Raw genomic sequence first — 15,146 nt, 5'->3', positions numbered from 1 at the left:
TTTGACTTGTATGTCAGACAAGTTGAGATAACGTGTCCAGTATGGACCTTCATGTTGTGCTTTCATACTCTCTCTGTATTCTCTTTACCTTTACACCCAGAAATCTGAGTATCCGAACATCACTTTTCTTCTCCTGAATCCCTCACATCGAATTGTCACCAAATCTTACAGATTCTTTCCTTGACATCTTTCTAATAAGTACACTTATCTCACCAGCTGTGCTATTACTGCCTTGGTTAAAACCCCAGTCTTTCTATTTTGGAACAGCCTTGGAAACTGGTCTTCTTAACTCCAGACTTAGCCCTCCCTCTGAATTTTTCAGAGACTCCCAGACTCATCAGTCTGCAAATGACCTTGTATGTTTCTCCTGCTTAACAAAGTTCATTCAAAATGCTATTCCTTCACCAACCCCTTCAGAATCGTTCCATTATTGGGGTGACAGTGATCCCGATTTGCCCGAGAGAGTCCCACATTAAGCCTGTGGTTGGAGTTGGGGGAAAGGATTTGGTAGAAGTTACAACACCGTTTTGGCTTAAACTGGTTTATTTCTCTTTGCTAGAATAACTTTCATTATTTGCCTGCTTAACTTTTTTGCTTCCGTCAAGTCTTGGATCTCTTTGGAAGCTTACCATAGTGACAGAAATTGAGATTAGATGCAATTCTCGGAGCTTAGGGAACCCCAGGGTACAACCATGGGATGGGTCATGTCATAGCATAATGATAAAATTATCTGTGATAGCAGCACAGAGTACCCCTGATACAGGATTGATAATGGAGAAAAGGAAAAGCTGAATCGTTACAAAACAATATTACCTTGAGAGGGACAGTTAAGGAAGGTTAAGATAAGGTTCAGATTGACCTGAGATGTTAATGTAGTTTTGGTTCTTCACAAGCTTTTATTGATATAATCAAATGTAATCAGGCAGTAGTAATTAGTATCCCATGTAATAACTTGTGCATTTCAGGTAAATGGTTTGTTTCTTATGTCCTAAATTAAACAAAAATTTACTAAATTCCTTTCAAAATAGTAAATCTAAGCAGGGCATGTATTAATTTTTTCAAGAAACAGTATGAAAATAAAACTGAACTTCTTTTCAAAAAGAGAGGATTGGCCCGTTATCCACTACAAAATAATAGATTTCTTATGGGCTGTAGTCATCTTTTATTTTTTTTTTGTTGCGGTACACGGGCCTCTCACTGTTGTGTCCTCTCTCGTTGCGGAGCACAGGCTCCGGACGTGCAGGCTCGGCAGCCATGGCTCACGGGTCTAGCCGCTCTGCGGCATGTGGGATCTTCCCGGACTGGGGCACGAACCCGTGTTCCTTGCATCGGCAGGTGGACTCTCAACCACTGTGCCACCAGGGAAGCACTGGGCTGTAGTCATCTTGTTTGTTTTTTTTTCCAGAAGCATCTTAAGAAATTTGACCAAGAAGTGATGGAATTTCCATTCTATTGTCTTACCAAAAATAGATCTGTGGGGTTTTTTTTCCCTGAACATGTCGGAAAAATCTAAAAATCACATCTTAATTGGTATCATATTTGATTCAAAATAAAATTTTAAAATAATGGGGTACAATGTCATAATATTCCCCTCATATCTTCACAACAGTCACAAGAAATAGATTGTTTCCACATAATATGTTGTAATGTGCATGAGTCTGAAATGAGTGACAGTTAATCTCTGTTTTAATTTGTGTCTTTCATCTTTGAGCCCTATTTTTTTATCACTCAATTTTAATTACATGTTTAAATAATTCTCTAAAAGATGCATACCACTTCAGTAAACATGCAATATTATAAAAGTTAAAATAATATAGCCTTAGAGTAGGGCAACCATTAAGTTTTTCTGCTACTTCAGCATGCAAAATTGAACACTGACATCTGAGAAATAGTGTTTTCCAGATATTACTCACATGTCAGATTCCATAATCCTAAAAATAGGAATAGAGTGACAGTTTTAGCTGGTTGTTTAGAAACCTCCAATGTGTCTATTAGGGAAATCTGTTAGTTCTTCTGAAATGGCTTCTGATGATTAGGAAGCTGAGGTGTGGCTTTGGTGTTTCTCATTCATGTTTCTACTAAAATGGGTTTGCTTTGAACTGAATGTTTGAAACAAGCTACACTATTCAAATATTGCATTTGGCTTTATTTTGTTTGGTTTTTCCCTGCCTCCTTATTGTAAAGAAAAACACTCCTAAATGTGTGGCAGGTGATCCATGTACCAGAAGGCTGAGTAATAATGAAATGACAGGTCCCTTTCATTAAGTGCTTCCAGCAAGCTAAATACTGTTTTATATGCTATATGTGTTTTGACTCATGCTCATGACAACTGGTGAAATGAACTGTCAGCCCCTTTTGCAGATGAAGAAACTGAGGCAAAGGATAAGTTACCTGCCCCCACTGGCACAAATAGTAAGTGCAAGACACAGCACTAGAACTCCAGAGCAGAAATGCTCTGGAGTTAATCCAGGCTCGGAGAACAAGGGATGCAGGGAGTTAGGTGTGGTGTGCTCTAGGAGGACATGACAGCCGATGGGCACCATGCTGGGCTGTGCCACGCAGACAGGTCTTATAAACATTACCCATAGCTTTGTTCCTTTGGGATACATATTATTATCTGAGTGACGGAGGATACAGAGATACAGACAGTCAGGCTAAGTAGCTTTCCCAGAGTCACCCTGGGGAGGTCGGCCACAGACCAGGCACAGCCAGGAGGATCACTCCAGCCATTTTTTTTTTTTTTTTGCAGTACGTGGGCCTCTCACTGTTGTGGCCTCTCCCATTGCGGAGCACAGGCTCCAGACACGTAGGCTCAGTGGCCATGGCTCACGGGCCCAGCCGCTCCACGGCATGTGGGATCTTCCCGGACCAGGGCACGAACCCGTGTCCCCTGCATCGGCAGCCAGGCTCTCAACCACTCTGCCACCAGGGAAGCCCTCACTCCAGCCTTTTTGCTCGAGCCCACTGCTCTCTCTCCATGTTTGTGGCAAGGACTCAATCAAATAAGAGAGAAAAATTGCTCAGAAGTGTGGCTGGCTCATAGCAAACACTTGCTGTGGGACAGATGTCATCTCCTCAGCAGCAGCAGAATCATCTTCATCAGCATCATTAATATCACTATGACTGTTATTATTACTTTCACTTGGAATGAGGTGAATTATTTCCCCTTAGTAAACACCTATTATGTCCAGGAACCAAAGTTAGGAACAGGGGATGCAGAAATGCAGAGATATATGCTACCATGGAGATTACACCACCACGAAAGCTCAGGTTGAAATATATACTGAATAGATGTATAAGCAGGTGAACTGAAGTGAGTCTTCTCTGCATAAATCACCCACCTCATTGAAGCCAGGCTATCAGTCTTCACTCAATTTTAGTTTATTTCTCCTTATTAACATTAATAGTCATGAAACAATCATTTGGAGCATCCTTTAAAAAATAATTTGAAGGAAAGTCGCAAAAATAGTACAGAGAGGTCCCAGATACCCTTCATCCAGATTCCCCCAACATTAAAAATTTACACAGCCATGGTGTATTCATCCAAACTAAGAAGTTAACATTGGTACAATACTATTAAGTAAACTACAGGCTTTATTCAGAATTTTCCAGTTTTCCCGCTAAATCCTTTTTCTACTCCCGCACACTGCATTGCTTTTAGGAGCAACTATTTTAACGAGGAAAATCATAGGGAACAAAAAGTATGTCTTTACAACTCATTTCAATTCAATGCAGGTACTTTACAATACTTTGGGCAGTCTATGCTGATGATTTATACTATAACAGAAATCCACTGAAAGCCTGCCAGGGCTAAGGAATCCTATCACATTTTGGGATATAATAAGAGGAAAATTATTCAAGACTCTAGCTAGAAATAAGACTGCATGCCAAGAGAAACAATTATGGATGCTTTGAGTGAGAATTCAAATTGGAAGGGGAGCTTCAAAGAGGAACAGGTTGAAAAATACAAGATAAAATTAAATTTTTACCCCTTGCAGCTGAGAAGCAGTGTACATTCTGTTTGAAAAAGGCTCTTTTCCCCCCTAGGAGTGGATCTGACATCACTGCGGCAGATGAAGCTTCAGAGACCAATGAGTATGCTAACAGACGTCAAACACTTCTTGTCATGTGGAGGAAATGTTAATGAGAAAAATAATGATGGCGTAACACTGGTATGTTACCACGCTTCACTAGGAGACGCTGCTTAAGTTGAGAACATACGGTGATTTCTAAAACATAGAATTATACACAATTAACTTCTAAATAATATTTTTTATTTTTCTGATTATAAAAGTAATACATATTTATTGCAGAAATTTTGCAAAACAAACATGCAAAGAGGAAAATGCAAATCACTTATACCACCACCCAATGTTTATCTGTTGATATATTCTCTTTAAGCCTTCCTTCTATGCATGTTTTTCCTACAAATTTAGAGTAATTTTTATCCATTATTTTGTCAATGTGATTTTTGAGATGGAACTTACAAGAGAATGTTTTCATTTTAATTTTAAGCAAAAGAAACTGAGTTACTCTGATGAATGAATTTCTAAATTCAAGCAAACTCCTGTCATTCCTTTTTTTTTTTTTTTTGCTATCAGGCACAGCTGCAGAAAATTAAACACAACAATTAAAGTTGGATTAATTTTAATGTAAATACAATGTCTAATCATCAAAATAAGAACGTTTGGTCCTATTGACCCGTAAAAATTACCTGGGCTGAGCATGCTGGGGTTAAAATTAATGATTGTGGAAATAAATAAATGTATTAAGTTTCAGGAAAGTAAATTAGGGCAGCAGAAGGGATTATGAGCTTGAAGCCTGGGGTGCATAGAAGTGGTTGGAACCAATTTTAGAAAATGGCCCAGTTTCTACCATGGAGGGAATATGGTGTGAGGTTGAGCACGGTAGACGAGGAAAGCAACGTAACCAAATGGATATGAGTTCTGTGACACCTGATAGCTTTATAGACTTATTAAGTGCAAAGTAAGTGCCTTGAGACTTCTCGATAGAATTATCTTCCTAGATACTGATGTTGGCCTTTGGGATATAAATTTCAGAAGACTATGAAAAATGGAACTCTAAGCTGTAGGAAAAGAAAACAAAGCATATTTAGAGTTTATTGAAAAATAACACATTCAAATGGAAAAACATTCCAACTAGTTTATTGAGGAACTATTTACTGACCGTGATCTGTGAACAAAATCATAGTGAACAAAACCACAAAAGTCCTTTTGTCATGGGCTCACATTTCATTGGGGGAAGACGGGTAATATACAATATAAATGAGCTAAATATATAGCATATTACTAATAATAAATGCAAATGGGAAATAGTAAAACAAGACGGGGCATGCTGGGTAAATAGTTGACATTTTGCGTAGATAGACAAGTAAGGTCTCACTCTCAAGAAGAGTTCCGAGTGATGGCCTGAAAGAAGTCTGCGCACACTGTAGGTGTGAAGAAGGAGCATTTCAGGCTAAACAGTGTAAGTGCAAAGGCCCTGAAGCAGGGCCAGGTATGGTGTGATTGATAAACAGCACGGAGGCTAGTGTGGATGAGCAGAGAAAACCAGAGGACGGGGGTAACCAGGACCAGATCACACAGCATCTTGTGGGCCTATGTGAGGACTGTGGCAGTTACGCTGTGTGAGATGGGAATAGATTGAAGAGTTCTGAAGAGAGGATCCTACTCCTGTTCTAAAAGGACCTCTCATTCTGACTGCTGTAATAAGGATGGACTGTCAAAGGATGAGGGTGAAGCTGAGAGTTCAGTTAGAAGGCTTTTGCTTTAATCTAACAAGCGATGATGCAACTCAGACCAAAATGGTAGATGCTGGAGTGATGAGAAGTGGCTCATTTCAGTCTACATTGAAAGAAGGTCCATTGGGATTTGCTGACCGGAATGTGATGAGAGAGGAAGAAAAGACTTCAGAATAACTCCAGTATTTCTAGTTTGAACAGCTGGAATGATGGAGTTGACACCGAATGACATAGAGAAGGTTCAGGACTGGGCTCAGAGCAGGGAAGATCAGGATGGATTCTGGAAATGTGAAGTTAAAAGTGCCTCTTAGCCGATGTCATGGAGATGCCGAGTTCGTGGTTGGATATTGGAATCTGGAATTTGGGCGATGCATGGACTGGAGAAGCAGTTTGGAGATTTTTAGCATGTACATGGTATTGAGGCCCTTGACCCTGGGTGAAGTCACTGATTTGATACAGAAGGAAAGAGGATTGGGGACTGAGCCATGGAGCACCGGAAAAGAGGAAGATACAGAAATGAGATGGGAAGAGGAACTCCCAAGGTGGGAGGAAAACCAAGAGTATGAGATGTCCCGGGAGCCCAGTAAAGAAAGCATGAGGAGGAGGAGGAGGGATGATTAACTATCAAGTAAACACTGCTGAGAGGTCAAGTAGACGGAGGTGGAGACTCAGCTGCCAGACTTGGTAACTTGGAGTCTTAGGGTCTTCTCATCGAGACAGCTTTGGTGGAACAGTGAGGTCAAAATCCAGACGAGAGTGGGCTATTTAATTAACGGCTCATTTAAGGCAGGAACTACGTTAATTAACGCATAGTAAAAACCCAGTGGAGTCTGTGTTTCTTTGTTTGGCAGAAGATATTACAACTTCATGTTTTTTTGGGGAAATCACAGCTAAATAAAAACAGCACATGGGCTTCAATCCCCACTCAATAAAAGAACCTACATACCTCAGAAGATAAGCTATTAAAAGAATCAATACACAGCAATAAATTGCTATAATTTTCAACCATCTGCAATTTTGACATTCCTGGTCACTTTTTTTATTGAACAGAGAACACAGTGTGGCATATAACTATTCTTTAATAACTAAATCTTGTTTTATTATTATTTATTATTATTATTTTGCAGTACACGGGCCTCTCACCTTTGTGGCCTCTCCTGTTGTGGAGCACAGGCTCCGGACGCGCAGGCTTAGTGGCCATGGCTCACGGGCCCAGCCACTCCGCGGCATGTGGGATCTTCCCGTACCAGGGCATGAACCCGTGTCCCCTGCATCGGCAGGCGGACTCTCAACCACTGTGCCACCAGGGAAGCCCTTGTTTTATTATTGAGGTTGTGATCATCTTTGAGCTTTATACAAAGAAAGTAACAGTGATCAGAAGTCCTTCCCTGAGGATCACAGCATTTGGCAAATGGCAGATTCTTTGATTCTTTTGTCTGAGTTGGTTGGTCGATTATGTTAATAGCTGCCACTCCTGGAGGGGTCTTTCTGTAAAAGGGCATGTGGATGGTGTGTTGCTGACTATTGTTGCTGATAATGATAAGAAGACAGTCTTGGCCGCAGACAGATTTCCACATCCTGACTTGGAATGTCAGTTGTGGTTCAAAATTAGGCATGATGCCCCACGCTGTTACACTGTATGTGCAAACGAGGTGAAACTGGGGCTTCCCTGGTGGCGCAGTGGTTGAGAGTCCGCCTGCTGATGCAGGGGACACGGGTTCGTGCCCAGGTCCGGGAAGATCCCACATGCCGCAGAGCGGCTGGGCCCATGAGCCATGGCCGCTGAGCCTGTGCGTCCGGAGCCTGTGCTCTACAATGGGAGAGGCCACAGCAGTGAGAGGCCCACGTACCAAAAAAAAAAAAAAAAAAAAAAAGAGGTGAAACTGTCAAAGGAGGATCAACTCCTGGTAAGATGGTTTTTATGTTGCTTTTTCTTCCTTTTTTAGAACATGTGATTAAAAAAAAAACATAAAGTAGCTCTTTTTAAAAATTTTTATTAAAAAATGTTTTGGAGTATAGTTGATTTACAATGTTGTATTAGTTTCAGGTGTACAGCACAGTGATTCAGTTATCCACACATATATTATTTTTCAGATTCTTTTCTGCTCTAGGTTATTGCAAGATATTGAGTATACTTCCTTGTGCTACACGGGAGAACTTTGTTGTTTGTCTGTTTTATATAGAGTAGTGTGTATAAGTTAATTCCAAACTCCTAATTTATCCCTCCCACCACCAAGATAGCTCTTTTAAAAAGATCTCTTAGTTTATATTAATATTCTTCTTAAAAGAAAACAAAAGCTTCAGAAAAGGATACAGTTCCCCCCAAAAAAGCCACGTTACAGAGCATATGAAAAGGAGTTCCTGAGTTCAGGTACATAAATACTCTTTGAAAGCACTGATAACTAGTATATATGTTATCAAGAAGCTGGTTCTTTCCTGTTTTGTCACAGAATTTGATATATCACATCTGGCCTTGAGCCATATTTACTTGGTTTGTTGGAAAATAATTAATTATCCATGAAGTGCAAAATATCAAGCAATTTTATTTTTGTTTCCTTTTTTTTTTTATTTCGGTAGCACTGCTTCACCCTTACTTCTGGAAGAAGACTTAGCCAGTGTCATCAGTTCTCTGGTCACATCTAGGGAATAAAGCTTTTGTGGTTACTTTCTGTCACTGTACATAGCCTCGATTTAGAGATTAGAGTGTCTGTACATATATAATAATGAAAACTTCCAACTTGCATGAAGTCAGGCCTCACTGATTTTTTATTAGGATGATTTTTAAATCTTCTGTTGTGATGAAGTGGAATGACTCAAAGTTAGGTGTTTGGCTTTTGTTCTGAGATGACCTAGGATTAAATGTGCCGGCCACCCTAGATGTCATTGGTAGCTCCTGTGGTGGATAGCTTTGCTGCTAAGCAAGCCAAGACAGTTTTCCTTTAAGTCTTTGCCTCATAAGCAGCTGAGGAGATGACCGGGTGAGAGAGGGGCTACGTTCTAAATGGTGGAACTGGAGTTTTGCTGCATGGAAACAAATCTTTTCATAAAGGGGTCGATCCTATGAGCTTCGCCTCATTAGTATGCAAGGTAGCGATAAGCCACGCTTCACACACACAGCCATGCCAACCTCGCTAGTGTGCCAGGGGAAACAAGCAAGTGTGTAAATTGTGCACGTGTTCTAGAGACGAACATTATAATACCGAATTGGTATGTGAGGCAGGGGAGGTTTACAGGAAGAGCATTTGCATATTTAAACAAATAAATTGTGGAGTGAATGCAAGGTTTGTTAGGCACATTCACACTGCAGCGTTATCCTTGTAGCCCGGCCAACTTGGATGTCCACTCGCCTTTGCTATTTCAAAATGTGAGTGCTGGGCATGCAGCGCAACGTGGCTTCAGCCCATGGTGGCCCTGCTTCCCTGGGTCAGTTACCTCAGTAATCTAATCCACAACTTCTCCAGCTGCAAAATTGGGATGATGACTGTCCCATAGGTTGTTCTGAAAAGAAGAAATAATTTAGAACTTTTATGCAGGATGTTTGTGAAACCACTTTAATGTCCTGTTCTGTGTTGTAACTGGGTAGGTGATTTCCAGCTTGTGATAACTTTCCATGAGGACTGTGCTTCCAAAAAGCTGTTGCTAATTCTCTACGGGAACAACCACTGCCTCTGTGGTTCTCATAGCAGGAGAGGAGTATTCTAAGATGTCATGTGATCAACACTTACACATTTTGGCACCGATACCTTCCAGCCATGGTCAGGACAAAGCAGGACTATAAATTCCATTTCAGAAAATAGACACTTTTAAGTTAAAAAATTTTAACTTGAAGTCGAACTTCCATGATGAGAAATGGTACCCACCCATAGGTCTAGTGACTGAAGGATACAGAACGTGATTGCCAGTTGAATTAAAGTAATGGCTCTAAACTCCTGATATGTTACTAGGATGATTTTTAAATATTCTGTTATCTCTTGTGATGAAGTGGAGTGACTCAAAGTTGGTACCATTTTTTAGATTCCACACATATGCCATATGATAAATGATACTAATGAACTTATATACAAAAGAGAAATAGACCCATAGACATAGAAAAAAAAACTTATGATTACCAAAAGGAGAAAGAGGGAGAGGGATAAATTAGGAGTTTTGGATTAACATATACACACCACTATATATAAAATAGACAAACAACAAGGACCTACTGTATAGCACAGGGAACTATATTCAGTATTTTGTAATAACCTATAAGGGAAAAGGATCTGAAAAAGAATATATATATATAATAAAAGTGAATCACTTCTGTATACCTGAAACTAACACGACATTGTATATCAACCATACTTTAAAAAAAAGTTAGGTGTTTTGCTTTTATCCTGAGATAACCGAGGATTAAATGTGCCTGCTGCCCTAAATGTCACGGGTAGCTCCTGCTTTGTATTGCTTTGCTGCTAAGTTAGCCAAGACGGTTTTCCTTTTAGTCTTTACCTCGTGAGCAGCTCAGGGGATGACTTCGGTGAGAGTTGGGCTAAGTTCTGAATGGTGGAACCGGAGTTTTGCCACATGGAAAACAAATCTACTCACGAAGGGGTTGATCCTACGAACTTTGCATCATTAGTATCAGGCGCTAACCAACTAGTGGACCCATTCTTCAGGCAGGCTTATGCTACAAATGAACATCTGAAATCCAGATGTTAGTGCATATAACAGGGTAACTTGCCAGTCACTGACTGATTATTCAAATAATATGAAATAAATTTAGAAGCAGGATAAAGATGAGTTCTTTAGGAAAATACGTAAAATCATATTTCTCTAAAATATCTGTGGATATATCATTCTAGGGATGGTTTTCTGGAATGTTAATGAGATGAATTCTGTGTGCAACCAAGTGTGGCAATCTCTTAATGTTTATACCTTAAGTTAGATTGAATCCATTTGTTGTTCTAATGTAGTTGAAAGTACATACAAAACATAAATATATAAATGTCACTGTAGATTGAAGAGCATAATTAAGTCCAAAGACAGAAAAGCAAACTTTTTTCTGAATTTTATCAAAATTTATATTGAATAAGCCCTTTTGACTTTACTGTAATCTTGTCTTTGCAATAAAAATGACAAGGAGTCGAGCTACAAGATTCCATGCTACAAAACCTAGAAGTTGTTGTTTTTACTACTTTTAAATTAGTTCTTCTTTTTCCTTTCCTTATAGATTCCTCTTCTTAATTATTATGATTACAAATTCCACCATGTAGTTACTTAATAACCTAGTTTAAATTGAGGAGGATGATAATTTTCTTACAAATAAAGCCTGTTGCCAAGAAACAGGAATTCCCCCATAGGAAAATTTGAAACATTCCTCCAAACCCTGATCTCATCGTGGTAGTTCCTGAGGCTTCATTTCTAAGCTTCAGTTTGCATTGAGAAACTCAACTGGGAGAATATTAAAATGTATTAGCTACATAATCATTTTAGAGCTTGTTGGCATTCATTCATCCTTTCTTAGTGCTCCTGTCCCTTTTACATGTATGTAACCATGGCAATGATCACATTTCCTGTGGTCATTTATATCTTTGAGTCCCCCTCCTGTAACACCAAATACAGGGCTGGAATTTTAGAGCTAGTCAGTACATGTGTGACTTTGGGGCAAGAAGTGGTAAATCACTGAGATATTATATTTTGTATTTACAAGTATTCAGATTATAGTAGAAAGGGGCACTGGAGAGGGAAATAGGAATTACATGGAAAAGTGCACATTGTCAGGGTCAGAAGGAAAATAATAAATAATTAACCCATAACCCTTTTTTCAAAGAATGATGACATCCACTCGTACCAAATAAAATTACATATGTGTTCTTTTTAAAAGGTCTCTGTGTTTTAGACCCAATACTTTATTAAATGGGTGTCTTTCAACCACTGAATAAACTACGTTGCTGTCCCTGCTTTTTTAAGTTAAATGACAAAATATCTCTTCGTTGCAGTTGCATATGGCATGTGCAAGTGGCTACAAGGAAGTGGTATGTCTTCTTCTGGAACATGGCGGGGATCTCAATGTAGCAGATAATCAGTACTGGACCCCACTCCACTTGGCAGCAAAGTATGGCCAGGTAAAATAATGTTCTGGGTTATTTTTAAAGAATTATTTTATGATCAATGCATCATTTCATATTTTGTTTTGTTTTGTTTTCAGGTTATGTACTAACATTATGTAACTTGACTTTTAATGGAATCGTCTTACTAAACAAATATGTTTGTGGTTGAAAGAAAACATTTACTTTTAGAAGGACACATTCATAACCTACATTCCTCAGAACTCTGCGTATTGTAGTCAGAATCATTGGAGAAATAATCAAAACTTATAAACATTCTTTATAGAATGGACTTAATACTATTTTCTTAATATTATATAGTTCTTATCGGCATACAGTTTCATGAGTCTAGGGTAATTGTGTTTGTTTTCTACAGTTAGTAGATATAAAGCAAAATTACATTTTATATTTTATTTTTCTCTATAAATTATATTTCATTTTAATGTATGAAGGATGGCTAGCAGAGTTCTTTCTCTGAATTGATGCTTGGCTGTAGCTAATATATCTTGAGTTACTATTGCACAAACTAATTTCTCACTAGATACTAATATACCATGAAGAAGAAACAAACTTTAACTTCTAAATAATTTATATGGGTGAATGTGATCCAGCAGTGTTCATAATAATTTATCAACATTACAATTGATTTACAAAAAATACATAATATGTTATGTTAAAGAAAGCCTTAGTGGTAATAGTAGAAAATATAACTCAGGTTACATATATATGGAGATTTAAGCTAAACTTGTTGATGTCCAAACATTAGCTTGTGGTAACAATCTCACTCACAGAATTTATAGTAAGTTAAATCCCTTAGATACTAACCAGTGTGCAAAATATCTGTCATACAATTTGAGTCATGCAACTGTTGAATAAATTGAAAACATTTGCATCTCAACCATCGTAGGAAAAGCATATTGCTTGGGAAGGTCTTCCAAACTAATAAGAACATTGTTTGTTTTGATGACATTTCCTGTAGGAAATAGATTCATTCATTCAGTAAATATTTTTATCAGGCTACTAATAACTCCAAATCTGTGCTTCTAGCAAGTGAGTGTGTGCATAAGTGAATGGTTGGGTTAATGAGATAAGGCTGGATGTAGCTGAAATTATTGGCCTCAGGAGTCCAGGTTTCCCAGGTCTCACTAGGATCACAGGAGTATCGGGGCATCAAAAGTATACCATCAGGACATTAGTAATACTTGCTAGCACAGCAGCATCCCGGGATACACGGGGTGAGAAGTTTTGTCATTTGTAAAAAATAGAGAAGTGAACATATTAGCAAGTACTCTTTCCTTGAACACAACTTATTGGCCTGTACTGATGAGGTAGTAATCAGTAAATTATCAAAATGTGCCCATTGTAGTCCGAGATTGCTTCTGGAAGGAGCTAAATCTGAAAGTGGTAAAGTGTAGCAGAACATTACCAAACTTGAATGAATCATTTTAACCAATTTTTCACTTTGACTGGTTGAGTTTTTAGATTTTGGACCAGGTATCATTGCAAAGAGAAGCTAATTGTTTCCCTTTAACCACTTTCATAAGAGAATCAACTCAGGGGAAATAGGACTAGATTTAACAAAATGTTTTTAAAAACATGCCTTGGACTAAATATATCACTTTCTGTTACCAGACATTTAAATGTTTTTTTTCAGGACTCAGTGTATGGTTTTTGTTTTATTTAACTGCAAGTTAAATGAAATATTTGGTATGAGTTGATACATTTTATTTGCTGTTGTATTTTTCAGTTCTGTGATTTCCATTTAGTTCTGTCTTATAACTTCTATGTCTTTGATGAGGTGTTCTATTTTATCCTTTGTTTCAAGAGAATTTGTAATTGCTTCTTAAAGCATTCTTATGATGGCTGCTTTAAAATCATCATCAAATAATTCCAGCATGATTCATCCTGCTTTTGGTGTCAGTTAATTGTCTTAGTCAAATTATGATTTTCTGATTTTGGTATGACCATGATAAGTGACTTTTAATTGCTTCTTGGACATTTTGGCTATTTTGCTAGGAGAATCTTGGTCCTATATATGTATTCTATTTTAGCAGGCAGTCACCCTGCTTAGGTTTAGCATTCAGGTTCCAGTCTACCTGAGTGGGAGGTGGATCCAATGACAGTTTAATTTTCAGGCCCTTCCAGGTATTATTTTGGTATGATTGGTTTATCTGGTGCCCCTGGAGTTCCTACTGGTTTCTTCTGGTGTCCCAAAAGGGGTAGAAGGCGTTTCCTCAGGCCAGACTGCCCCATGTCTCTGGGTGGGGTAGGAGAATCTCCACGGGGACAAAAGACTTTCAGGGCTGGAGGCCTCTGGAGTATGCAACCCCAACTTGCAGGTGCCATCCCCTCCCCAGTCACCCTTGTCTCTCTTTGGGGAGGGGCATCTCAGTCTCAGTGGAAAAAGAGTGCCTGCTCTGGCACTTAGTGTTAACAAGGTCATGGTGCTGTATTCACGTGATATTGTCAGGGAGACATGGTTTAAAAGGGGGCGGGATGCCTCTACCTGGGCCCCCTTCTGTCACTGGGTTGGACTGGGAAACACTGGGTCCAGGGTTGCCTTCTTCTATTGGGTGTAAGGACATAGGCTACCCTGCCCGCCCATGATTTCTCCCTTCTATGGGTCCTGAGTCACCTTCCTCCTTGGATCTTTCAGAGTTCTTCTTGGGTTGCTTGTTATTTCCATGGTTTATTATAATTAGCAGAGAGGACCAGTAAGAAATCAATCTAAGTGGGTGGGTTTTAAAACAACTGCTTCTGTTTACAAAAAATACTTATTTATGAAAGACCTGTAAAACTTGATGTAAGACACATAAGCCCAATACAACTGCTGCTTCCTTCATAAAGCTTCCTGGAAATTTTGTCACACAAAAGTCATAAGATAGAAGAATCACTGATGGATAAGGTAGAGGATGAGAGGATATCGGTATTCCACCCTATTACCTATCACATTCCAAAAATTTCCCAAACTTTGGGTTTTCTGAAACTATGTTTACAGCCTAGAGAAACATAGTCATGAACTTATATGGGAAATATGATTCAAAAGCTGCATTTACTTTGTAAAATGCAGAGTAGTTAAGGTGAATGTTTTTATTACCGTATTCCCAGTGTACCAGCTACATTCCCAACGCTTACCATTTATTAATGATTAATGGTAAATTAATGAAGAAACACTTTCCAATTGCTGCATTTTTTTCAAAATCAGCTGCACAATATCTGACCCCAACTTTTAAAAAACATAATTTTAGGGGGATTCCTATTTTGTCTTCTATTTCCCAGAAACTCCTCCCACATACACATAC

General features: G+C 38.8%; 1 protein-coding gene across 1 annotated transcript in view; it reads left to right on the top strand.

The window, feature by feature from the left end:
- The window catches only part of MYO16 (myosin XVI), a gene marked incomplete at both ends in the record, with an annotated part of 485,888 nt that overhangs the window by 165,219 nt on the left and 305,523 nt on the right, over positions 1 to 15,146 (top strand). The window contains 2 exons of the mRNA XM_079722050.1: positions 4,048 to 4,172; positions 11,737 to 11,862. Of these exons, the coding sequence (XP_079578176.1) occupies positions 4,048 to 4,172; positions 11,737 to 11,862 (251 nt within the window). The remainder of the gene's footprint in view (positions 1 to 4,047; positions 4,173 to 11,736; positions 11,863 to 15,146) is intronic.

This window comes from Hyperoodon ampullatus, assembly GCF_949752795.1.
Source record: "Hyperoodon ampullatus genome assembly, chromosome: 16".
Classification (NCBI taxonomy): domain Eukaryota; kingdom Metazoa; phylum Chordata; class Mammalia; order Artiodactyla; family Ziphiidae; genus Hyperoodon; species Hyperoodon ampullatus.
This window is presented reverse-complemented; position numbering and strand designations above follow the sequence as displayed.